Source organism: Pogona vitticeps, chromosome 4 (genome assembly GCF_051106095.1).
Source record: "Pogona vitticeps strain Pit_001003342236 chromosome 4, PviZW2.1, whole genome shotgun sequence".
In the NCBI taxonomy this organism is placed as follows: Eukaryota; Metazoa; Chordata; class Lepidosauria; order Squamata; family Agamidae; genus Pogona; species Pogona vitticeps.
Window position 1 is genome coordinate 107,756,435 of NC_135786.1, and position 27,838 is coordinate 107,784,272.

Genomic DNA, 27,838 nt, shown 5'->3' on the forward strand with positions numbered 1-27,838 from the left:
AGATCTTGATAGGCTCAAGCACTGGGCTGAATGAAATTTAATAGGGACATGTTCTACACTTGGGGGAAAAAAACCAAACACACAATTACAAGTTGGGGGATACATGGCTCAGTAATACTATGAGTGAGAAGGATCTTGGAACTATTGAAGACCACAAGCTGAATGTGAGCTAACAGTGTAATATGGCTACCAAAACAAACAAACAAACAAAAAAACAAAAAAAAAAAAGGCAAATGCTATTTTAGGACAGAAATATAGTCTCCAAATCCCATGAAGTACTAGTTGCCCTCTATTCAGCACTGGCTAGGCCTCATCTAGAGTACTGTGCCCATCTCTGGACACTGTACTTCAAGAAGGATGCCAACAAACTGTAAAAAGTTCAGAGGAAGCCAACAAGGATGACAGTGAACTGGAAACCAAGCCTTATGAGGAAAGACAGAAAGAACTGGTCATGTTTTTAGCCTTGAGAAAAGAAAACTGAGTGGAGATCTAATAGCACTTTTCAAATACTTGAGGGATAGGCATACAGAGAAGCGGCAAGATCTGTTCTTCATCACTCCAGAGTGCAAGACAGGTAATAATGGGCTCAAGGAGGTCAAGAAATCAGATTTCAGCTGGCTATCAGGAAAAACATCCTAACTGTTAGAGCAGTACAACAATAGAACCAATTACCTCAGGAGGTGGTGAGAGCTCCAACACTGAAGGCATTCAAGAGAAAATAGAACAACTATTTGTCAGATCTGCTTTGATTTGGATTCCTGTAGTGAGCAGGGGGTTGGGCTCAATGGCCTTATAAGCTTCTTTCAATTCAATTATTCTATGATTCTATGATATTATGCAATCAGAGCCACACCCCTGATCCATCACTGTTTTCCTTTTTCTATTCCCAACTTTAGCAAGGCAAGAGTTGTGGCTCTTGATGCTGATATAGGGAGAGGAGATTCAAGCTCATCTCCCCTTATTCACTGTTGGAAGTGTCTGTCCCTGGCCTCAGAGGACATTTGATCTGCCCTGAAGCCCATAGGACATGATTTCAGAGATGTTGTAAATGCACTATAGAGCCGTGACCCTACATATGCTTAAGTGGAAGTAAGCTCAGTTGAACCCAGTGTAATTTTGGAGTAGGTGGGCATGGGACTGTATTCTTTATTGTTTTTGTTATTCTTTTTTTTTAAAGCTATTTTTTCTAGATTCAAGGTTGCTCCACTCTTGCATAGCTAAATCATTTCCCCATCATACAACTTGCAGTCAGGTGGCAAGCCACTACAAAAAGGGCAAATGGATTGGACCCTTTCTGCCCCTCCCATTCTCTATAATGTGAATATTGGAGGGACAGCTACTCCAGAATCCAGTATAAACTCAAAAACAGAGATCTTGTTAATTTATTCTGTACAAGATCAGACTCTAGACCAGAGCAAAGAAGGTGCAAGGCTGCAGAGTTTATAAAAGTTGTCGTTGTTCTTGTTACTACTGCTGCTACTGCTGCCGCTGCCACCACCACCATCACTATTTACAATATTCCTTAGTCAGCATGGCTACTAAGCATGATGAATGGAGGATTCTTTGCAGTCTGAAAAATAAAGTTTCCAAGTTCTAGTGCTTTGACTCAGCTGGATGAACCACTGGACCTATAGTGATTTAAAAGTTCAAAAATAAAATACAAACTGATTGTTAAAAAAAAACAACCAGTTAAAGCTCGTGTTAATGTTTCTTTTTGCATTTGATTTTTATGCTTCACTTTAACCTTCATGTTCCCACCCTAAGTGGCAAGAATTGTGAAGCCAAGATACAGTGATCTGTTTTGTATGCATAATCCTCATGCCTTCATGTCTTGATTTGTTTGCTCAGCTTCAAAATTAGGTGGTAACACTTCCACATTCTCATTGCCTCTCTCTTAAGGATTCCAAAGGTTCTTTTCTACTTGAAAGACTAAGGACCAGGTTTTTATAGATTTCTGATCCAAGAAACCTGGGGTATGAATCCCGTTCCATATGCATGTAAACAATCTTCTGGGCTTCATCAAAACAGGATTGAGTTGGGTCTTGGAGGTTTGTGATAATACGTTGTCTTGCAGGACTGTCAATGTTAATCTAGAAAAAAATAGTTTTCAATAAGGTGTGTTAACATCTTTTCCATTAAAATTGTAAGAAGCAAGAGAGTAGAACAAGGTCATATGCTTTAGTGAGAAACAGAAAATAAGTTAAGGTGGAAACAGTCACATTGTTGCAGCATTTTAATCTCCATTTTGTAGGTTATGAGCTGACACAGACATAGAGTGAAAGTACGTATCTCTAAAGCACAGTAATGGATGCACTAGACATTGGGTGTGATCAGAGGGGGATTTTTCCACTGTTTGATGTGCTGTGAGGACAGGCTGGTTTGCTCCTTCTTCCAGTGATCAGATGACATAATTGCTGGAGGCAACCAGTCCATCCTCAAAGCATTCCTACCTGTACCTTTCTGGGTCTCTGTCAGGGGCTACTGCTTTTGAATGTGGGTAGGGTCACTCCATTTTGGTTCATTTCCAGCACATGCAGTTGAGGGAAACAAACCCAAGCAGAGCCTGTAGCTTTACATTTGCCTTTCCCTCTCCATTTCCCATATTGTTGAGTGACCTAAGAAGACAGCTTTGCCACTTCATGGTATTGCTCAATGAAGAGGCAGAGAAAGTTTTTTTTTTTTTTAAACTGTATTAGGATAGCTCTGATATGCTACATCACTTAGATTTTTTTTACCGTAAATTGAAAACTTTCTGACACAGGAGGAAACAGGAGGGGGCAAGGACAGAGATTTTTCCCCCTTTCATTTGACTTTTCTTAGAGGCTGGATGGAGAAGAGAAAGGAAAGATTTTTTTTAAAAAAAACTAATTGGGGCAGTGCTGACATCTATATCACTTTAAAAATACTGAAATCTTCCTTCCAGAAGTGGGAGCAGACAGGAGTGGGTATAGAGATTTTTTGTCCTTTTGTTTTGCTTTCTTAATGAAACCAGATAGGGTCATTTGAGAGGTGTATACCATTCAGATGCAAGCACCACATCTCTACCTGTCTTTAAGGAACCTTATTTAATGTATTCTCAAACCCTATTTAATTTGCACTAGCCTGCTCAAATGCACCTCTGTAGACAAGTCCTTATTCCTAAGTAGAAATGTATGAGCTGTGCTTGACATGCTTGGTGGGCACATGCCCACATTGGCAATGACTGCATGTGGCACTGGCCACTTTTGGTTTGGTCCACCCTTCAGCCCCTAGGGCTCTTTCTAAACTGAAATTTGGCCAATATGTTTCCCTGCCCTTTTTCTTTATGTACATGCACTAATGTATACACAGAATAGCCTATTCTTCATCATTCAAATAGATTCCTCAAATTCCTCAAGAAAAGTTATGATGGATACAACTTGTCCTTTTCTCCTCTCTGCCTCCATCTCTCTCATTTTTCATAAAGTAGTTGTTTCATTGTACAAAACAAAATTCCAACAACATGGGATTTTCTACGAGGGCTTGTCTTCTGTTCTTACTAGTTCAAATTATTTCAGCAGTTGGGTGGTTGGCTGCAAAATCAGTGAATAGGTAGGTGGTGTAGGTAGGGCTACACGAAACTTTAATGACTTAAAATGAAATGATACTTGAGTTTTATTAAAACTATGAACTTGAACGTAACCGTGTAATACATTACAAGGATTTTCATAATTGATCATACTGATAATTGGGATTCTGTTGCTTCATGTTTCCTTATGAAGTCCCTTTAGGAACTTTAGCCCCATTCCTTAGCTGTACTTATAGATACATTTGGAAGTGATGACATGTCAAAGATTATGCAGAAGGGAAATCCTATTTATCTATTGATGGTGTGAAAAATTGTAATATAAGCATTGTAGGAGGGAAAACCTCTCATTTGTCATGCTTAACACAGCTGGCAGTAGTTGAAATTTACCAGTCTCACTGAGTGGTGACTGTTATGTAAGTCTCTACACCAGCTGTCATCCCACGGCTGAACTATAAACAATCCCAGAGTTTCCTTATGAAGAGAATGAGAGTTTTATTGAGCCCTTGTCAACTAGAATGAATGGGAGGGTTCAATGACTTCTAATTATTGTAGATTAAAGGTTCATTTCAAAGTTAATTTCCTTTGAGATATTGACAAGATGAAAGTAACATATCATGTGGTAAAAGCTTTCAGAACTTTCTACACCCATTGTTCTGGGACAGCACTCTCAGCTTTTATAGAAGTTGCCAATATTGCATCTCTTGCGGTAGAAGCAGAGCTGGCACAAAAGATGTTGGTCCTTGAAGCATGGGCAGAAATTGCACCCTTCCTCAGTTGGGTTGCAGAAGCCAGTCGGAATGACAGTGGAATCAGATGACACATTGCATGGCACATGTCTCAGTACATGACCATCATTCCTTGTCCTTCCCCGCCCCCACTGTGTCCGCTGTGTGAATTTGCTGATTCACTCTATCTAATGACAGAGTTGACCTCAAGAGAAATGACTTACATGTTTTTGGTTGGCCTAGTTCCGTATAAAATTGCTTCAGAGAGTTATGGAACCCAGATGCTGGGAAGCAAAAGGCAGCAATGACTCCCTTTTGAGAAAAATGACCTTGCATGATCCAGCAGAACAAGACTGTCACATTTCCAAGGTTGTGCAGCTTTTGGATATGTTTCTCCTCATTCCAGAATGATCTGCCTTTTCTCTTCCAAGTGGGGAGTTCACTTTCTCAAAGAGCAGTGGCATAATCACGAATAAAGATCTCAGTGAGGCATGCTAATCCAAGAGTAGATCTGATTTGGAAACACATCAGCTTCCTCCCACTCAACACACAGTATTCTTCAGCAGGCATGTATGTTAAAAATCTACCAACTAGGGAGAGCTTATTTCAAAGGCCATCTCTAATATTAGGCAATCAACTCAGACAACAGATTCAGAGTCATATGAAAAGTCAGCAAATTATTAGTGCTGTACTTTTCAATTGTATTTTACTGCCAAGGATAAGGATTATGGGATTATTGCCTTGGGTGGCAAAATAACTTGGCTGGCTTTGAAACAATGCACTTTGATTTGAGCAGATGAGCAGGTGAGGGACATCTTTTCCTGCACTGCCTCAGGCAGCAAAGTGTCTTGGTCTAAGTCTGATGGGGTTCTTATGATTTCTGCTCAGATAAAATGGAGGAAATGAATTCTTTTTTGGAAGAGAAATCCACTTTGCCTGCACAGATTAGAAAATGGAGTGATTCTACCTGGGCTTTCTCTCAGTGAATTAGGTATCTGTCTGCAGAGCCAGATGTTGGGAGTTCAATTCCCCACTATGCCTTCAGGGACAAAAGCCAGCCTGTGTGGCTTTTGGCAAGCTGCACAGTCACAGGGTGCCCCCAGAAAAGGTAAAGATAAAGGTTCCCCTTGACATTTAGTCCAGTCATGTCCGACTTTAAGGTGCGGTGATCATCCCCATTTCCAAGCCATAGAGCCAGGAGGGGACTGTGACAAAATCTCTCTTCACTCATCATGCCAATAGCACCGCCCAACGTCCACAATCTGAGGCAGCCACCTCATTCTGCCTAATGGGTGGGCCAACTCTATCAGAAGAACAGGACAGAGAAATACAACCTCTGAGAGACTATGACTTCTCTGTAATGACAGAAATGGATGTTACAGGAGAAGCCTAAGCTTTGGCCTGTGCTTTGATGACAATGAGATTTGCATCTTTTCATTCTGAAGTGGCTGCAGAGATGTGTTGGGATTGTTATGGAACAACTGCACAGCTTCATCTTTTTATATTACTGTAAATACAACATAAAGACATTCATCTCAAACAAACACACACATACACACAAACAAAACAAAACACACAACCCAGACCTTCTGTGTTCCTCTCCAGCACATTAAATGTACCTGTCTTGGAGCCTGCGGCTTGATATACTCTTTGAAAAGTTTCTGTGCCACCAAAATTCTTTTCCTCTGTGAGGCAATTTTCTTATACTTTTCACAAGCAAACCAGAAGTCAATGTTCTCATCACTGTATTCAGTCTTCAGGTAGGACTGGTAGATGACTGGTCCATCTGAAAATCAGACAGGTAAGTCAGATGCAGAGTTTTGAAATAACTAGCTACAAAGTTTAAGCTTCTTATGTGTTATTTGCAATTAAGTCCCTTTTTTGGTAATGCAAGTATAACTAGATTCCTTTGCAATTGTAAATTAACAAGGGACACAGTCACTGCCTTTCACAGCCTAACTCTTAAGTTTTAATTTTAATTATGTTAAGTGTGGGCATTCTAAATAGTAGAATCATCACAAGGGTCAAATGCTAGCTCATGCTGTGGTTTGTGTTGCAGAAAGAAAAACACTCAGATTTTTTTAAAAAAATTGTTAATACAGCAATGTTAGTTACTTTTGAGAATCAGGAAAGTAACAGAATACCTTTCAAATGTACTGTTAAGGTATATAATTTTTATATAGCCTGAACATAATATGTGTGTGTGCAGAACAAGAATAAGATGACATCATTCCTTCATCCCTGGCTGATGCAATCCACTGCAATATGAAGATTGCCACACCTGTGTGCATGAGGTCACCTCAGACGGGATTGGACCAGACTGATACCAGAATTGTATATAAGAAATGAACACTGTACAGTCTTTCTCTTCTCCTGTATACTGATGTCTGCATGTCATGCTGCTGGATTGAATACTGAGCCACTGAAGTGCTGTATGTATGTATATCCTGTATATATTTTGTAAATACACTGCTGGAAAGAAGAAGCTGTTGTGTTCGTTTATCTGCGCTTTACTCTGCAAGAGACAAGATAAAGACACAGACGCACACTCCCTTAACAGAGGTTATGCGCCCAGCAACATTCCGCTGCGCTGCAAACGGGAGGTGGTGAGTAAATGAAAGAGGAGGAGAGCCTAAGCAGCAGTGATAGTGAGTCAGAAACCAGTTCGTCTGTAAACCCAGGGAAGGGAAGGATACAGAGAGCTGCAAGGATGGCATACAGCACGGGAGGAAATATAGGTGGCCTGGCCATAAATAGACTGAATGAAAATAATTATAGAACGTGGGCAGTTAAAGCCGAGATGTTGTTGAGAAAGGAATCTCTGTGGCGTTATGTTAGAGCCCCCCCAGCGCAGCCCAGTGAGGAGGAAGAGGCAGAGCATGAGAGAGCTTTAGCCACGATCATTTTGGCCATTGAAGATTCACTTCTGACCCACATTCAAGGACTGACAACAGCAAAAGCAGTTTGGGATAAACTAAAAGGCATTTATCAGAGGGAGACGACAGGCACAAGGATTTCCCTTACCAGGAGGTTGTTCCAATGCAGGATGAAACTGGATGAGTGTGCTTCGGAACACTTAAAGAATATGAAGGACATGTTTAATCAACTGCAATTAATGAATGTTGTCTTCCCTCAGGAACAGCGCGTGTATATTTTGCTAAGTTCTCTGAATGATGATTACTCCATGCTGGTAACAAGTTTGGAAAGCATGCCAGAAACGGAGCTTTCAGAAGAGTATGTGACGAACCGAATTCTGCAGGAGGAACAGCATTTAAAACAAAGAATGCTGAACAAAAAAGCAAGCCACGTGCGTGCTGACCACGAGAGACAGAGATACTCTGATGGCAGCGTGCCCAGGAGGCGGACGGACGGAGAGCAAAGAGGAAGAGTGATGATGACGAAAGCCTGTTTCCTCTGCGGATCCACCAATCACCTGCAACGGAACTGTGACAAAAGCGGAAGTCTTCCAAGCAACAGAGACTGTAGAAAGAAAGTCTCCAAACGGTTTCAACAAAGAGACGACATGAGGCCGGTCTCCTTGGTTACCAGAGGAACGAGGGACAAGGTTCACAGCAAGACAAAAGCAGTGGAGTGGCTGATCGATTCTGGCGCCGTAGGGCACTTGACTAATAACAGAGATTTGTTTTGTCTTTTAGATGAAACCAGCCTCAGAAGTGTGATGATGGCAAATTCACAAGAGACGGCCATCGAAGGACAAGGAACTGTTTACATTCCTTCGTTGAAAACTGAGATAAGTGGGGTATTTTACGCTCCTGAATTGTCGTTTAATATAATAAGTGTATCAGCGTTGGCTGAGCAAGGGTTCACTGTCACTTTTGAGAAACAGGAGTGTATAATTAAGAAAAATGGTAAAATAGTTGCAAAAGTGAAGCAAGAAAACAATCTGTACATGTTAAAGAGCCAGACACATGAAAGTGCACATATGATACATACAAACAAACCACAACATGATAACTGTATACATTTATTGCATAGGAGGCTGGGTCATGTAAATTTTAGATCATTACAGAAAATGGAACATTTTGCCAGGGATATAAACATAAAGGAATGCAAAAATTACTTGGACTGTGATGTCTGTAAAAGAAGCAAAACGAATGTGGCCCCAAAAGGGAGAAAAAGTGACAGAGTCACAACCAGGCCATTTGAATTAGTTCATGCAGATTTAATGGGACCATTTCCTCCATCATTAGGAGGAGCGAAATATGCAATGGTTCTAGTGGATGATTTTACAAGGTTTTCTTACTGTTATACACTAAAATCTAAAACAGAAGTTTTTGAAACATTTAGAAAATGGTTGTTTTCAGTAGAGAGGAGATTTGGCCACAAGGTGGCGCAGTTGCAAACGGATCGAGGTACGGAGTTTACAAACACTAGGTTTCAAAGATGGTTAGAAAGTCTGGGAATTAGACATAGAAAAACGAGCCCATATAGCCCATTTCAGAATGGTGTTGCTGAGAGACGGAACAGAGTGTTACAAGAGATGAAAAATGCATTGTTGGCAGACTCTGGGTTGCGTCACGGTCTGTGGAGTGAAGCGATACTAACTTCTAACTTTTTGATTAACAGAATTTATTCTTCCTCGATAGATGACACACCATATTTCATGTTATACGGTAAGAAACCATGTTTAAAATATTTGAGGGTGTTTGGATGCACGGCATGGGTGCATATCCCGAAACAACTCAGAAGAAAAGGTAAAAATAAAACAAGAAAAATGACATTTGTGGGGTATGAACCCAATTCAAAGGCATACCGTTTTTTTGATGGGGATAGAAGTGTGATAATCTCTAGGTCAGCCAGTTTTAATGAAGGGGAAAACTGGGACCAAGTACACGCAAACTCACAGTTATACATCCCTCTACACGAAAGAAAAAGTCAATTAAGACAGACAGGAACACATAAGCAAGGCGTGGAGTCCTGTGCTGGTGATGAAGAAGGAGGAGCTACTACAGATGATCAAGAAGAAAAAGAAGGTAGTGATGAGGAAGAACACGAAGAGGAGGAAGCACACACAAGTAGTCAGATAGAAACACACACAAATACACATGGTCCCAGAAGGTCCCAGAGGGCAAATAAAGGTGTGCCACCCAATAGATATGGAGTGGGTGGTATTACAGTGTATAATGTTTATATTGAGCCCAGAAACTATAAAGATGTTTTGAAGCTTCCTGATTATGAGAAGAATAAGTGGTTAGAGGCCATGGAGGAGGAGATGAAGTCCATGGAGGAACATCAAGTGTTCACTGAAACCAAACTACCAGCAGAGCATAAGGTAATAAGTAGTAAGTGGGTGTACAAATAAAGAAAACAGAACATGGACTTGAATTAAGTCAAGAACACAAAATAAAACAAATGTTAGAAAAATATTGTATGGGAGAGTGCAAGAATGTGAGTACTCCCATGACAGTGGATTTTCAAAAGGAAGATGAAATAAGTAAAGATTTTGAAAACAAAGAATTATATCACTCAGCAATAGGGAGACTAATGTACCTAGCGAACTGGACGCGCCCGGACATAGCGGCATCAGTAAACATACTCAGTAGATATATAGAAAAACCTAGTGAAAAACACTGGCAAGGATTTAAAAGGATTTTTAGATACCTAAAGGGAACATATAATTATCATCTAACTTTGCAACCATCAAAAAATTTAAAACTGTCAGCTTATGTGGATAGTGACTGGGCCAACGATGAAAAAGACAGAAAATCTATGACTGGATTTGTCATAAAATTTGGAAGTAATATAGTTGGTTGGAAATCACGAAAGCAAAATTCCGTAGCAATCTCAACTTCTGAAGCAGAGTTTGCTGCATTGTCAGATTTATGCTCTGAATTAATTTGGTACAAACAATTAACAAAAGACTTTGTAAAACAGATAATGCAATAAAAGTAATGGAAGATAATACCACTTGTATACAAATGGCCAAAACAGATAGAGTAAAAAACAGGAGCAAACATGTTGATATTAAATATCATAACGTAAGGGAAGCTGTAAAAGGAAAACTAATTGAATTAGAATATTGCAAAACTGAAGAAAATTTTGCAGATATATTGACTAAACCGTTGTGTGCTCAAAAGCATGAAATGTGTATAGATGTATTGGGAATGTGTAATGGGTTCAGGCAATTTAAAAATTAGGAGGAGTGTTAAGGTATATAATTTTTATATAGCCTGAACATAATATGTGTGTGTGCAGAACAAGAATAAGATGACATCATTCCTTCATCCCTGGCTGATGCAATCCACTGCAATATGAAGATTGCCACACCTGTGTGCATGAGGTCACCTCAGACGGGATTGGACCAGACTGATACCAGAATTGTATATAAGAAATGAACACTGTACAGTCTTTCTCTTCTCCTGTATACTGATGTCTGCATGTCATGCTGCTGGTTTGAATACTGAGCCACTGAAGTGCTGTATGTATGTATATCCTGTATATATTTTGTAAATACACTGCTGGAAAGAAGAAGCTGTTGTGTTTGTTTATCTGCGCTTTACTCTGCAAGAGACAAGATAAAGACACAGACGCACACTCCCTTAACATGTACCTATATGAATAACTAACTTCTTTGGAAGTTTCGAATGATAACCATAACAATTTTTTTTCATTACTTTCCAAGCTCTGTTCAAGTATTGCTGTGCCTACAACATTCAAAATAGGTTTTAGAAAAATTGTGCTTCACTCTCAGTGATAAAATCCCATGATCCTGCAGTTGCAAGGAGATAGAATTGTTAATTGGTTGGCAAATGTGCTTTGCATTCCTCATTTCTGTGTAATGTACAATTACATTTTACATTTCTCTGCCTGAAGGAGAAACAGCAAATAATGACATGAATGAATGAATGAGAGATATTCTTGGTTGTTGTGGGTTTTTCAGGCTCTTTGGCCGTGTTCTGAAGGTTGTTCTTCCTGACGTTTCGCCAGTCTCTGTGGCCGGCATCTTCAGAGGACAGCACTCTGTGCTCTGGTGTAGTAGGCTTTGGGAGTGCAGTATTTATGGCTATGAGATAGGCTTTCGTCTTTTTCTGTAGATGGGTGATTAGTGTGCATTGTTGTGGGTGTATTGTTGTGCTAAGGAGAAGAGATTATCTGTTCCTGTGGTTGATGGGTGTCATTAGCTGGTCTTTTGTGTGTAGTGATCCCCTGTCCTTGTGGCTGGGTAGAGTTTGTTGACCTTTTGCACACTGTATTTTTGAGAGCTGGGAGCCAAGTTTTGTTGAGCTTCACACTTTTCTCTTTTTTTGTTGAAGTTCTGCTGGTGCTTGTGGATTTCAATGGCTTCCCTGTGCAGTCTGACATAATGATTGCTGGTGTTGTCCAGTATTTCAGTATTTTGGAATAGAATTTCATGTCCAGTTTGTTTTAGGGCATGTTCAGCTAGTGCAGATTTTTCCGGTTGTTTTAGTCTACAGTGTCTCTCATGTTCTTTGATTCTGGTGTTGATGCTTCATTTTGTGGTTCCAATATATACCTGGCCACAACTGCAAGGTATCCGGTATACTCCTGCAGTGGTGAGAGGGCCCCTTCTGTCCTTTGCTGACCGTAACATTTGTTGTATTTTTGTGGTGGTCTTGAATACTGTTTGTAGGTTGTGTTTTTTCAAAAGTTTCCCCTTTGATGTATGACAGAAATACTTTATTTGTGGGTGGCTGGTTTTCTTCTTCATTTTGATGTTGTTTACTTGGTTTGATAGCTCTTGTGATTTCAGTTTTGGAGTAGCCATTTGCCTGTAGGGCCCAATTCAGATGGTTGAGTTCAGTGCTGAGAAACAGAGCTTCGCAGTTCCGATTTGCATGGGTCTACTAGTGTTTAGAGGGGACGTGGTGGCGCTGTGGGCTAAACCGCAGAAGCCTGTGCTGCAGGGTCAGAAGACCAAGCAGTCGTAAGATCGAATCCACGCAATGGAGTGAGCGCCCATTGCTTGTCCCAGCTCCCGCCAACCTAGCGGTTCGAAAGCATGCAAATGCGAGTAGATAAATAGGTACCATCTCGGTGGGAAGGTAAACAGCGTTCCGTGTCTAAATCACACTGACCATGTGACCACGGAAAGATTGTCTTTGGACAAACGCTGGCTCTATGGTTTGAAGAGCGGGATGAGCGCCGCCCCCTAAAGTCGGACACGACTGGACAAAAATTGTCAATGGGAACCTTTACCTTTACCTTTTACCAGTGTTTTGATTATGCCTCTTTTTTTGCTGTGGGTGGTGGCTGGAGTTTTTGTGTAGGTATCGGTCTGTGTGGGTGGGTTTTCTGTAGACCTTGTGTCCCAGTCGGAGGTCAGTTTTGCGTAGGACCATGACATCTAAGAACGGGAGTTGGCCCTCTGTTTCTTTTTCCATGGTGAATTGTATATTTGGGTGGATGCTGTTGAGATGGTTGAGAAATTCTTCCAGTTTTTCTTCACCGTGACTCCAAATTGCAAAGGTGTCATCCACATATCAGAACCAGACTGTGGGTGCTTGGTTTGATGGCTCTTGAAACACTGTGGTTCTCTTTCATAACACTCAGTATCTACTGCCGAAGGTAGCTTTCTCACTTGTCTAATGGTAGGGCCAATACTATTAATCGAGTATGAGCAGCGGCTTCATGTCATGCCTGGATGGCATTTAATAAGGTGAAATAGGTCCACACATTTCTTTAAACTAAAACTTGGGAACTTTCATTATCTTTGACCATAGGCCATGCTGGTTGGGGCTGATGTAAGTTGGAGTGGCATGAAAGGAATATTCCTTTCTGTAAGCAATAAGATATGGAAAGACAAAGGGAAAATCAACACAATATCTCCATAGAGACAAGCTCTTGATACTTCTACAACCCATTTCACCAGACAGCAGAGGTTGGTGGCACTATCAGTGAGGAAGTGATTCAGCTCAGGATTTTAGCCTGAACTTTAGCTTTCAAATCATATTCCCCTGAAAAGATTCAACATGCATAGCAAAGTTAGAACTAAAATCCAGAGTGGACTCGTCACCTTAGTAACATCAGAATCACCAGCCTCGAGTGTCTCCAGTATTAACATACATCATCTTCAGTCATTTAGTGCTGGAAATCCAGATGACATTCATCCAAATCATTATATTCACCTATGTTTGCCTATTGTCATCCTGATACTGATTGTGGAAGTCCTATGAATTCTTCCACCTCAAAAAGAGGAGTGGAGATTGAGTATATTGTACATATTAATGGGCTTCTTTAGACAGTTCTTGTTTTGCTGTTATATATGATAATCTGCATGCATGTAGGTTATTTCATCTCACAGAACAGAATATTTCACTGTCAAACATATCCTTCTGTCCTTTCGCCATATATCCAGTTAACAACATATCAAATCTTGCACTGCTTTAGTGCTGTGATAGGTAAATATATAACTACTCACATTTGGTAGCCATTAGCTTTTCAAAGGACTGAGACCACTGTAGCGCTTCCTTTAAGCTTACTCTGTGAGAAATAAAAGCACCTGAGTTTAGAATGACTAGTAACTTCACAACCAAAATCAGAAAGTCTGGGGCAAGGGATGTCCTATGTTGCAGTGTCCTGTACATCACAAGGACCATTGGGGCATAATTATGAATTGCCTAGGTAGGAGGCCACCTATGAACTATGTACAAGCAACGGTGGCCTTTCTGGAAAAAAGGGGGGGTATAAAAAGAAATGAAGTTCAACTATGCTTAAAAGGACCCCCTTTGGATGGATAGCTCAGTGAGTTGGGCTACCTGGCTGTGGAGCTAGAGGTTGGGAGTCTGATTCCCCATTGCTTCTCCTGAGAGAAGAGTTGGCCAGTATAGCAAACTGCATAGTCCTAGGGTGCTACAAGGGAAGGAACTGGTAAACCATGTCTGCATGTGGTATACCTAGAAAATCCTGGTAGGGGTCACCATAAGTCAGAAGTGGCTTTATGGTACATAATTGCACATAGCTGGATACTCAATGAGTGTCTGGTGGCAGAGTCAGGAGCTGGGAATTCAGTTGCCCACTGCATTTTGTAGGTGCTCTTGGGCAAAGTATGCTGTCCCAGAAGAAGGAATGGTAAACTACTTCTACATACACCTAGAAAGCCCTGTAAAGGGTCATCATAAGTTGGATCTGACCTGATTTATATTGAAAAGAATACATCAGATAACTAGAGCCAAACCAAGGCATTTAACTGAATGAGATAAAGTATGAGATGGTGTACCCTTCGATTCCATGAATAAAACTCAAATATACCAATCAGTTGAGTCTTCCTTCAATACAGGCAGTGGGACAGGATCCTCAACCCTACCTGAAGTCAGCAGTCAGTTCAAATGAGGCAGGGCAATGGCTATTACATACAGGTCTCTTCTCCCATACCTTCCTGCCATTTGAGGTGGCTGTTTTATGCATTGATAGGTCCAGCCCTGCAGATCTCCATATAAACCACCCTAGTTTGACCTGCCTAAAGAGTCAGGTCTTGAGTTGGCTCTTAAAAACACCCAGCAAGGGAGCCAGACATGTTTCTGGGGGGAGATTGTTCCAGAGGCAAGGGGCCACTGCTGAGAAGGCCCACTTTCTTGTTCTTTCTCTTCGGGCCTCCCTCAGCATTAGGCCCCTCAGCTGCTCATCTTTACTAAAGTGAGTGATTCATGTAGATCTAGGTGGGAGGAGGTGTTCCGCCAGATATTGAGGCCGTAAACCATTTAGGGCTTTATAAATAATCGTTAACACTTTGAAATCAGTGCAGAAATTAATGGGCAGCCAATACAGGGCAGCCAGAGTAGGGGAGATATGTTGATGTTTTCTCACCCCAATAAAAAGTCTGGCCACCGCATTCTGCACCATTTGAAGCTTCTACATCAATCTCAAAGGTAGCCCCACATAGAGTGCATTACAGCAGTCTAATCTCAAGATTACAAGCGCATGGACCAGAGTGGTGAGGGCCCCCACATAAAGATAGGAATGCAGCTGCACAATCTGCTGAAGATGGAAATAGGCGTTACGAACCCCTGATACTACCTGAGTCTCTATGGTAAGCGCTGGGTCAAGATGGGCCCCCAGACTGCAAACAAAATTCTTTGTGGTGAGAGTCACCCCTTAAAGGAGAGGGAGTTCCCCAAACCACTGACATTGGGGCCACCCACCCTCAGGACCTCCATCTTGTCCGGGTTCAGCCTCAGACAATTTACCAGCATCCATTTCAATACAGCCTCCAGGCAGCGCTGAAGGGACGAAACAGCATCCACTGTTGTTGAAGAAAAGGAGATGTAGAGCTGGGTGTCATCAGCATACTGATGACATGAAGCCCCACACCCCCTGATGACCTGACTCAGTGGCCTTATGTAGATATTAAACATCATTGGGGAGATAATTAAGCCCCGTGGAACCCCACAATTAAGATTTCACAGAGCCAATACACAACTGTAAGTGGCAGATTGTTACTGATTGAAAACTTCATTTTTTAAAAAATTCTGACTGCACATAGCTTGCATGCAATTAGATGAAGTCACAAGGATCCCAAAGTTTTTTTAAAAAAAGTTTTAAAAAAAGAATTTTTAATCAATGCCAGTATGCTGCTGACAATGATATCATTCTTGTTGCATTGCTGGAACCTGACAAACATGAATCTGACCATTGCTTTACAAAACAACCACTGACTTACATGTATTATTATTTACTAGTTATGTTTACTGACGCAATGAAGAGAGGAGTGAAACAACTGTATGTTTTATATTAAGGAAATGGAAGGGATTAGCTATCATGGGTTGCCCAAACTTGGCCTCAGAACTCAGAAGTGGTTTTCCGTGTCTTCACTCTTGGCCTTACAGCAGTTCCCAAATGCACACTAAAGCCATTTAATCATTATAACATTAAATTATAATCCAGTCTTGATTAAAAGCAAAATTAGCTTTGAGATGCAGAGCTCCAATAAAAGATTGCCTCCAATATAAACCTGCCTCTAGTACAACAGCTGTGTGCAGGGATTTATAGCCTTGTTAAATTATAATAATCTCTGATATTTGCCTTGGATAATTTTTAGTTTATTCTAGTGAAGTCCCTGAGCCTAAGGTGATTGTTGTAGTGATTGTTAGCAAGCAAATGCTCACTTTCTGTACAAGATACATATCAGGTTACAGTATATTTGTGTTTGAATTCCTCCATGTTTTTTCCATGGGGCTTTTGTATCTCTGGAATGCAAGCAAAGCTCCACATGAGGGGACTCCACTCCATTCTTTGTTTGGTATCGACCTCTCTGTGAGGTGCGCAGCTTCTGATGCAGGGCTATTTTACTCGCCCGGCCGGAAGAGAGGAGACATCGCGAGGCTAGCAAAGTAGGGTGAGATCAGAAGCCTTAAGAAGGCTTCCCAGCCCACCGCCGGCCTCTTCGCTGCTTTGGATTTGTAGGGACGATTGGCAGTGCTGTGAGGACCAGGCAGTTTCGGTTTTGACCACATGGTTGCACAAAGAGGAGTGACGGAGAGCAGCGGCTGGGCATCGGATCAGCCCCAGTGGGGTTTGGCTTTCTTTCTTTGACAAGGGGAGAGAGCCTTCGCAGGCTTCTCTCTAGAGTTTTATATATAAAAAATTCTAGAGAGAAGCCTGCAAAGGCTCCCTCCCCTTGCCAAAGAAAGAAAGCCAAATAAATAAATAAAGTTTCATCAATAAAGGGGGATGGGGGGGATGGTCCATAACTATTTCCAATTACTCCCTCTCAAAATCCTCCCCCAAAAGAACAACAGGTATCCCATTTCAATAACAGGCTGGAGCTCCACTCTGGAAGCCCAGCTCCGTTCCTTGTCACTATTATTATATTCCTCCAGGGTTTGAGTGGAACTTCCTTTTGGAGGGACAAAGTCAGGTTAGGTTCAGATTTTCAAGTACAAACAGATGCTGCGGGATCACTGGGTTATGGTACCTTTTTCAGAGGGCACTGGTGTGCCAGTACATGCTAGGCATTACCAGGGATCTCACTTTCTTGGAACTGTTTCCAATTGTAAGGGCCTTGTGGTTATGGGGTGAGCAGTGGGCCAACTCAGTGGTCACTTTCTGGTGCAACAACCAGGTGGTGTTCCACATAGTTAATTCACTGACATCTAGGTGAGGGAGGATAATGAAGCTGGTTAGGGCTATGGTGCTGCATTGTTTACAGTTAAATATAGTTTTTCAGGCCCTTCATGTTCTGGGTATTGACAATGCCATAGCTGATGCCCTGTCCCATCAACAGATGGACCGGTTCAGGGTGTTGGCACCAGGGTCACAGGGTCAACCGGACATGCTGCTGATTGAGGTATGGAATCGTGGTGGGCTGAGGCACATAGAGCAATGAGTCTAGTGGTAGCTCTTAGCATGAAGCGTAGTTATGCAGCAGCTTGTACCAAGTTCTTCTCTTTTTGAGAGAAAAAGGGACTTTGGGAGGATTGACTGCCAATGGATGACCATATGATACAATTTACGGTGAACTTGCACCGCAAAGGGTTAGTACCTCAGTCAATCCAGGGGCGTATGTCTGCTCTGGCATTTTATGCTAAAGTTCAGAGGTGCAGAGGTACTCTGTGGATTTTCACATAAAGAAATTGATAAGAGGGTTGGGGTAGGGAGCGTGGGAGTGTGAAGGATGCTCGTACGCCATTTTCCTCAGTCATCTTAGCAAGTTTGGCAAGCCTTTAGTTTGTAGGAATCACTTTGAGGCTGGCCTGTTCAATGCTTATCACGTTCTTTGGAGCCCTTAGAGTAAGCGAGTTGTTTGCTGCCGCAAAAACTGACAAATCCCTATCCTCTTTGCAGAGGAAGGGCATGCTGTTATTGGAAAGTCAGTTAGTGATTCATTTATGCAGATCAAAAACTGATCAACAGGGAAAGGGAAAATTTGTTGTGCTTGGGCAGTGTTGTATAACGGAAATCTGCCCCGTAAATGCTACATGAAATTATTTGCAGCTTACAGGGGTTGACGATGGCGTTTTTCTGCAGCATGAGGATAAATCGCTCCTCACAAAGTATCAATTTTGGAAAGTCACCTTTCAGGCCTAATGCAAGGCTGGGATAAAAGGGTGGGACTTTGGGATGCACTCCTTTCGTATAGGGGCAGCATCTACAGTGGCAGCTTTGGGCTACGGACAGGAGGATATTAAGAAGGTTGGAAGGTGAGCTTCATGCAGGTATCATGATTATGTGCACCCCTTGCTACAATTCTAGGTGCTGCTGTCTTTCATTTGGAATATTTTTCATTACAGGCCCTCAGAGAATTTTGGCCCGTGTTCGTGTTCTGTTATTTGGGCACAGTTACCTGTTTTGGGCTGCGAAGTACGCCAGTCAGACCAGTTGGAACCTGGGCCTTGATGCTGTAGCTGCATTGGATTGGAGAGGATGATGAGGCCTGCTATGGAACAGGTTCTTTGACATGGTGCCCATGGATACCCCACAGATGGTCCCAGACATTTTGGTGATCCACCTTGGTGTCAATGTCTTGGCTCGGAAGCCGGCCGAGTCTTTGGTACTGCAGATTTTGGCAGACCTTAAGGTCTTTGCAGCCAGCTGTCTGGTGACCCATATCGATTGGTCAGCTATTATTCCTAGGCACATGTGGCGAGTTAGTTGTGACCCTAAGCATATAGATAAGGTAAGAAAAGGAGTGAACAGGGAAGTTGGTAGAGCCATTAAAAAGGGTTTAGCGTTGGTTATCACACACCAGTCTATTAGAGTCCCCAGGTCCAAGTTGTATCGGCCTGACGATGTTCATTTGTCCGACGTGGGGTTAGATATTTTCTTGAGGGACCTGCAAGGGGGCCTTCAGGCCTAAATTTTTGGCATGGTGGGGGGCATGGGGCATACGTTGTAGCCTTGTTGCCATGACAGGTAGTGCATAAGGAACAGGTTCAGGTGAATTCTAAAGTGGGCAAGCAGGGGGTGCCAAGCACCCCTCCTCTCGGGTTGGGATTAGCGGAAGTTAGCTGAGGGGAGGGGAAGCAGGTTATTCCAGTTACATTATCCCTGGGGGCATGCTGTAAGGTAGGACAGCACGCTTTCAGAATAGGAATTCACACAAGCAAGGGTCTGGACCAGAACATCAAAAGTGACTCTGGTCACAGACCAGAACTCCACTGTGGTAGGCCCCCTTGTGAAGGGGGAACTTAATTAATATTAATGCAAATTAATAAAATTGTGGCCCAGTTACCCCATGTTACATGTCTCATCTCTTTATTCCGGGCTGGGCAGGCAACAGCCTCTCCGTGAGGTGCGCAACTCCCAATGCAGGGCTGTTTTACCTGCCCAGTCGAAAGAAAGGAGACATCGTGAGGCTGGCAAAGTAGGGTGAGGTCATGTGGTTCTGAAGACAGTGTGGCCTCTGTTGGCCATAATATGATCATCCCCGGGCCTTGAGCCCTCTATCCATTGGTGGCCGTTGGCTCATGAGTGGCCCCAGTGCATCCTCCCCCACCCCCACCTGCAATCTCACAATCCACATTGCTGGGAGTTCGGATGCACTATAACCTCCTCTGAGCTCCAAGGGGAACTTGGAGATCCATCTACATTCCACACTACCTGCAATAGTAACTTATGACAAACACTGCCCATAATTAATGGCCCTAAGCCCTATGCTTGTGGGATAGGTGAAAAAAACATGCTCTCAAGAGCCAATCAAGGAGTAGGCAAAAAATGCCTAACTGGCTCCAAAGGTGACCAGTAAAACTCACACTAGAAACAAGAGTGGGCAGGTGGGTTGCAAGCCTTGAAGTGAGCTTGGGGGCAGAGCTCACTGTTAGTGTTTCAGACAGATTCTTCAGGCAGAACTTTGTGACTGAGCAATCATACTTGCAAATGAAGCCTGTGTTTGCCTATGAATGAACAATCACAAAACAAGGTAAGCAAGTTTGCAAGCTATAGGAGGTGTGATGAGCACTTAAAAATTGCTCCCTTTATGATAATGACGATGGTTAATAAAATAGCTGATATGGTAACTAATGTTTGACATAGAAATGTCCAACCTATAGAACTGATTGATCATGCTGAAGGTTCTCAATAGCAAAGATCATAGCATCCTCTCTCCTCTCTTCACAGGTTTCCCTTCTCTTTCTGAGCTTAGCTTTAATCCTCACAATATCTGGAAGATAAATGGATTTTTTTCTAGAAAGACCATATTGTTGCATGTTATCCCTCTTGAAACGCCAAGTATTTGAAGGTAGTTTGGTCTTCAGTGGGTAAATAAGAGCTATTCACTTTGCAAAAGACCTGCTGTTCATTTTCTGATATGTACTAATCTAGCAGCTTGCATCTTTGGACTCTACTTATTTGAAGTAGCCATGGGGACTCTTCAAATAAACATACACTTCCATCACTACTGCTGATGACTGAAGCTGATATTTTATATCAAAACATTGCACTCTAGATTTATTGGTCAGAATCCTGCTGTGCAGCTCTGCCTATGCAACAGGAATGATATCATCAGCAGCAACAGATTACCACTGATTAAATATATCCTTTTTCAATTTCAGAGTGTGCTTGGCTCACATACAATGAGATAAAGTCAAACTCTGCAATGAAAAAGGTGGTCTTCAACCAGTGACAGTCTGCTGCTGACAATTGTCCCATTCCTGTTGCAAAGTCAAAGGCTGCCCAACAGAATTTTTAAATTATTTTTTATTTTTGTGCATTTGCTAGTCAGGCTTTCTTGTTAAGGGTTATTATCCTGCCCTTTAGCAGTGAAATAAGATTCAACAGTTAGCCCAGTTGGCTTCCGAATGTACAGTAGAACTATCCATTGCCCCAGGCAGTAAAATTCTGGGGCTACATGGAATTGACTGCCATTTGTCTCCTTCGTAGGATTTTAAACAGATCTTACACAGAACACCATCACTCTCCAGTATCTTCTCCTTGCCTGCACAGGAACCCACACCAGCATGGTACTGTCTCTGGAAGATCTACCAGTGTCTTTGGAACACTTGGAAAAGTCAGGAGCAGGTAACAGTATATTGTATCCTCACTATTCCCCTCATGCAACATCTGTTGTGGTTTAGATGTTTGCCTGTAAAAGACAGTCCTTAGACTCTCTTTGACAGGTAGAGATAAGGGTGTGATCAGACAGCAGTATTGAATCATGCTGGAAAGGGGGCAGTCTTTAAAATCACTGTCGTGCACCCCCAGTGTCCCTGGTTTGTTTCCCTCAAACCCAGGTTCACCTTTGGACATGACTTGCTTATTTCTCCTTTCACCAACTGCCACCAGTGGATCTTTATCCACACTTTACCAATAATGTTACATAGACACGTGTTGTCAAATATAACTGATTATTTATTATTTGGTTGTTGAATCACACAAGTAGGTTCATAGATGTTTTATTAGGTTGCACTCATTAAACTTGGATATTAAACACATGTCTTTATTTGTATTACTTCACATCAAGCACTGGAGTAAGATCTGATGACTTTCTATCTATTTTATTATACTTCTGTCCTTTAACTATTCTTTAACACATCAACCAACTACACCAACTTTCCAATGTCTCTCATAAACTTTCAAAACCTCTTCTCTCCTTCACTCTCCAACTGCCTCTCTGACTCTGCCCTCCTGTCCTCTTATAGGCTCCAGCTCTAGAGCTCCACATGACGGACAGGTGGGACATGGGCATTCCACCACAATCACCCTTTAAAGTAACTCTTCTAAGTACATGTGATCCAGTCCTGATTGCTGTAGCACAGCTCCAAAAAAGGAATAGCCCTGCTGCTGGGAAAAAAAAAAAAAAAAGTTCCAGACTGAGCATGCAGCAGGCTTGGGCTGGTTTGTGATCTTGCTCATGTCATCCGGTCACTGGAAAACAGAGCCAACCAGACCACGGTATACTGTGGTACTTCAAAGACAATCAAGTTTTACATGACATAAGCTTTCACAGATTGTTATCCTTTTCTTCAGATGCATGGCTACATCTCTGGAAAAAAAAAACTTACTTTTAAGACATTACTTCCAAGCTCTGGTTAAAAGTACATTAGGATTTACACAAGAGGTAAAGGCTTGTCCTAACGCTACAAGCAGTATGCAGAACATTTCCTGTTGCTTCCATGTCTTGACTTTATACGATATACAGCTTAAATTGATAGTTTGATCGTTTTTTTAATACTGGTCCTTTTTAATGAGATTCTTTGTAATAAGCTGTGGCAACTGATTAGTTGGGACTTTGTATCTTTAAGTAGATGTTTATACTGAATCATTTCCGCTTAAGATTAAGCATGACTAATTTCCTCTGCTGGCTTCGCTGGGAGTTACTCATCGCTAATTTTACCTGGGATAGTTCTTTTTGAGGTGGGTGGGGGTAAAGGATCCATGAATGTAGCGTTCTTTTCTTTTCTTTTTCGGAGGTTTGTGTTGGTTTGTGTCCAAGGCACCACAGATGCTACACGTTCTCTTTCCCCACCTCCCCAGCCAATGACCAACTGACCAGTCAGAACACACACTCCTCCTCCTCCTCATTGGCTGTTTGACTGGTCTCTGGCAAGAGCACAAGTTTGCCTATCCTGTCTCCTTGTCCGAGTGGGTGATCAGCCGAGGAGGTGGGGAAGGGAAGCCTGTGCTCCTGCTGGAAATTGGTCAAACAACCAAAGAGGAGGAGGAAAATAGCACGTGCTGGCTGGTGAGGGGGGCGGGAATCCAGCCAGAGAGGTGGGGGAAGGGAAAACGCAAGATCCGTGGCACTGCACCTACGAACTGATTTGAACCTCTGAACAGAGGGGCATGCCCATCTCTATTTTTAACCCTTGGACAGTAAAAATGTTGCTACTTATTCACCACCATCCAATTAATGGTTGAGATACATTTAGATAATTGTGTAAATATGGAAACATTCAGTCAAATGTGTACAAAAAGTGTGTGCCTTAGGAAAAGAAGGCACAAATTCCCATGTGGGTAGAAGAATAAGAAAAAGTTCTGGTGACCTGATATGAAAATGGATGTGATGAGAAACCTGTAGAATCAGAAGATGAAAAAGTGGAAGAGCTTTTCACATTTTCCTGTTTGTGGGCATCATATCACAGTGGTAGTGAGGCTGTCTCTGAGAAAACTGGAAACGTTTTGTAAATTATTTACTTACAGCATTATTACTCCTTTCCTTAGCCAAAAAAAGTTTCCAGAGTAGCTTTTACTCAATAAGTAGAAGAAATTCCCTTTTCACAGGCTGATAGTCTTGTTGCATTGATAATATCTATTTTATTTTGGCCTGTACTTACTTAGAAGCAGTTCTGTTTGCACCATCTCTGGACGTCTTGCAAAACCAACAGATGCCAGGACTCATAACCTTGGATGAAGAAGAGAAACAATTTTGAGATTTTTGGAGGTGGGGAGCGCTATTAGGTTAAAGACTCAAGGTGCTTCCAGATGGTTGACATGAGGTCGTTACTCCTTTTCCCTCCTCTTTAATGGACTTATTTTGTCATAAGAAGAAAGAAAGAAAGAAAGAAAGAAAGAAAGAAAGAAAGAAAGAAAGAAAGAAAGAAAGAAAGAAAGAAAGAAAGAAAGAAAGAAAGGAGGAGGAGGAGGAGGAGGAGAAGGTTGCAAGGGGAAGAGTCACCACCAGGAAGTCCCCACCTCAAGAGACCATAAGAAGGCCGAAAGAATACACAGTAAAGACCTCACTTGGAAGTACCCCAAACAGAACAAAATGACACAAATGAGCTAAATTTTGTATATGCTTATTTTTATGAACAGATAAAAATAAAGGTTACCTTTCAGTGGGGGAAAAAACCCATCTAGCTCTCATTGTCAGTAGGATATATTCTGAATTATTGTCTTTGGTATTAGCCCAAATATGGACTTAATATATACCTTCTATTGTTCTTACTGGGTTTTTTTGTGTTCTTGTTTAGCCTTTCATGTTATGAAATACTGTACATTGTTGAACTTAATGTTCTTATACTAGTAAAATCTGCTGCCTAATCAACATAAATTATTATTATTGTTCCTTATATATTATACGTCTGGAAATGTGAGCGGAATTCACATTCACTTTGATTCAAGTCAGTATATTCACAATGCTTGGTTGGGATCCTATAGCTCAGTGGTTTAGGCATTTGGCTGCAGAGATCGGGGCTTCGATTCCCTGCTATGCCTCCATGACAGGAGCTGAACTTGATGATCCAGAGGATCCACTCCCGCTCTGCAGTTGTAAGATTATTCACAGAATGTGTTGGCTCTAATTTTTTTGACCATCCTTGTTAACCTGAGTCACAGACTGAGTGAAAAAGTAACTTAAGCTTCAGATAAGAAGTCTAACTGGTTATGTAATAAAAAAAGTAGTATTCTTAGTATCATCTGCTTACTACATCACCATCACCGTCACCATCACCATCACCATCACCATCACCATCACCATCACCATCACCATCACCATCACCATCACCATCACCATCATCATCATCTTAGAACTGCAGAGCTGTAAGAGACCCTATGAGCATTAAGTCCAGCCCCTGTCAAAAAGTCACATTGGGGAAACAAGCACCTAACTCTGGCTCCACAGCCAGATACTAGATAAGCCACTGAATTACCCAGCAGTAATTGAGTATTAACATAAATTAATAGCGCAATAATATTTTAGGATCCAACAGAAAATTAATAGCATAATAATATTTCAGCAAAGTTTAGTAAACAAAGGAAATGAAGAAATAATGATGTAGTTCTAGAATGAAAAAAAAAATATCATCTAGACAGTGACACAAGTCTTTCACTTCTGCCTATTGCTTGTGAAATGGTTGGCAGAGGGGTACAAGAGCATATATAGTACATGTGGTCACCTTAGTCTGAACCCTCCTTAGAGCTCCAGTGACTGGAGGATTGAGGATCAATCTTGGGCTGTATTGGAGGGTTCAGCTGTCATCCTTCTTCCCCTCTGGTGCCAGAAGCTCAGCATACTGTGTTACTTTGGATTTTCCTCTTCCTAATTCAAATCACTTGTTTAACCCTAAAGTGCCAAATGGGATATCAAGGATCCATTCTGGTGCTATGTCCATCCTGTGTGTGAACAACAGCTTTCCCCTCTGTCATGTAACCACTTCAAAATCATACAAATACTCTTGAGTGGCATATTCCATAGATATGTGTGAGACAGTGCACATACCTAATTGATATCATCCAACAAGTCAACAAGCCATGCCCTTTCCCAGGACATTCCATTCTATTTTGTTCCTCTAGTTGTCTGTTTCTTTCTCCGAAGATGCTGAGATTTCTGGGGCTATTGAATGCATTCAGTTCTCACTGGGATGCTTAGACCTCTTCCTTTCATCTCAACTTTTTTTGCACCTCTGAAAACCTTAGGGTTCCTTTAACAGGAAGCTGTGACTATCTTTAGATGAATCAGAATCAACGTCTTATGGCATACAGCAAGCTCATTCTCTATCTGCTAAGGAGCATATGTTGTTCCCTCTGTCCCTCAGTAGCTGGGGTGTGAGCTAATGAGGTCAGGGGAAGAGTATCTGTTTATATTGCTGCTGAATGTGTACATGAAGTTAGGAATGCATTTCTTAAAGTTAAAATAACAGAATAGTCTCAGAGCTGCCCCATATGTGGCATTCATTCTCCAAAATATATGTGAATGTTTTCTGTCCTTCATAGTATATGAGGCTTGTCTCAGTAAGTCCAGCTACAAATCTGTGCCTTTCTGTACTTTTCTGTTGCCTCCTGGAGGCTGGCTTATTTTTTATTGTGATTTGTCTCTGGGCACGGGGCAGAGTTTAGCATGCTGGTGCTCTCTGATTGGAAGCAGCTTCCAGGGAAACTGTTTTTGTCAAATGAGGTGTGGCTGCACATCCCAGTAAGTTCCATGCTCCTCTGTGATAAACAGGAGGGAAAAAAAGGGAGATTGAACCCATCTGAAACAGCTTTCTGTGGGCCTTTTGGGTTTTGGAAAAGTTGCTGATCATAGTGAAAAGAAAAATCGAAATCAATAATGAGGAAAATGCATTTTTTTTTTACATTTTCCCTGTTTTTTTATATTTATTTAAATTTCTTCACTATGATAAATTCTGTCAGTGTAAATTCTTCCCCCAGGCCTGAGGCACTTACATGTACAACTCTGCCCTGTTTTCATTTTCTTCAGTCTTGGATTATGGGCTTTATGCTGAAATGAATGGAAAATCCACTTCTTTCTCACAGTGGTACCTGTACGAGAACCTCTGCTTTCAAGGAGACGACTTGGTTCTCGGAAAATGAATTGTGAACTACTGTAAAGGTATCAGAGCAAATACCTAGGGCTTTAGAGCTTGTTGAACAAAGGATTTGTTTTGTGTTTCCTGAGAGGCATGTCTTGAAACCTTCTGTTCTCTTCCTGCAAACTACTTGCTAACACACTAAGACTGTTTGCTTTTGCATCACCGTTTAGAACTATATCTAAAAGTGCCACAACGTTTTCCTTTTTGTATTTATTTATTTATTTATTTATTGGACTTATATACCGCCCCATAGCGCTACAAGCACTCTCCGGGCGGTTTACAATTTTTAATTATACAGGCTACACATTTATTATACTATATTGAGGTGTCCCTCTTGACTAGAAGGCAATCTCACCCCCACCTCACACTCTGATTCATGCAGAGACACAACAAAAAACCTCCTCTGAGCGTCACTAGTCCTGCTGCACCTTTGCTTCGAAGTCCAGTCACAAATAAATAAAACCAAACACATTTGCTCTACATTCTCCCTCCTCAAATAAGGACTATGAAAGTACATTCTTCAAAACCAAGATGTCTTGAACACTTCCTCTTATCATTTCTAGAAGTGTGTGCACACTAAGGACAAGTTCATGTATACATGTATATCACGATTTGATCGAGTTGTCCATACATGCACAGTTAGCAGGCCATCCCAAGTCAAACATCTCACATGGGACTTTCATATCACGGCACATCACCAGAGCCATAATATTTGCTAATTTTATTAAATCACCCATACAGCTAGGTAATGCAGTTCCTGAGAGATTAAATGATGGCCATCCATTTGCCAACCACAACTAAATATGCAGCCAGAAGGGGAAAAACAAACAAATACAATCCACTACCAAAAGGGTAGAACCAGCTGTACACAAGTGATCAGTCATATCCACCCACAGAATATTTTTTCAAAGTTTATTTTCAAGCTCACATGCTTTCCTTCCCCAAAGCAGTGTAGCATGTTACAGAAAAACAATTCACCATTTTCACAGAACTACTATCAACAGGAATCAGAGTGTCTTTAGCAGAAGCAGGTAAATCTTGGATCAGAAAGCCCTGTAAAATGAGAGACACACTTTTAGATTGACCTTTGTTTAGTCAATTCATTGACTAGACAGATTTTGTTTATGGTGAATTCTGAAGGAAGGATGATCACGTACATAGATGAGTCTGGCTGGAAACGGTAAAAAAGCACATTTTTTAAAAAAGTAATTAAAACTCCCAGTGACAAGTTTAAGCAGCATGCATACTCACCACAATATCCTCCAGGGTTTCAGTATTTTTGGTGGCTGCAAAAGAAATGTCTTGCTTCTGTTTAAAATCAAATGCATATAATTTTGGGGGGTTCCTGTTAATAGAGTTTGTTGTTGTTGCAGCAATGGCACTTGTTTGGCATACTTCCAAAGATC

At 41.6% G+C, this 27,838-nt stretch overlaps 1 protein-coding gene across 1 annotated transcript; it reads right to left on the reverse strand.

Annotated features, from left to right (window-relative positions):
• RGS13 (regulator of G protein signaling 13) lies at positions 1-27,838 on the reverse strand. The gene is made up of 5 exons (XM_020790475.3): positions 27,684-27,838; positions 23,460-23,527; positions 13,673-13,734; positions 5,892-6,058; positions 1-2,090 (listed from the first exon to the last, which is right to left on the reverse strand). Exons 2-5 carry the CDS (start codon positions 23,522-23,524, stop codon positions 1,881-1,883), a joined length of 504 nt encoding a protein of 167 aa, XP_020646134.3. The 5' UTR covers positions 23,525-23,527; positions 27,684-27,838; the 3' UTR covers positions 1-1,880.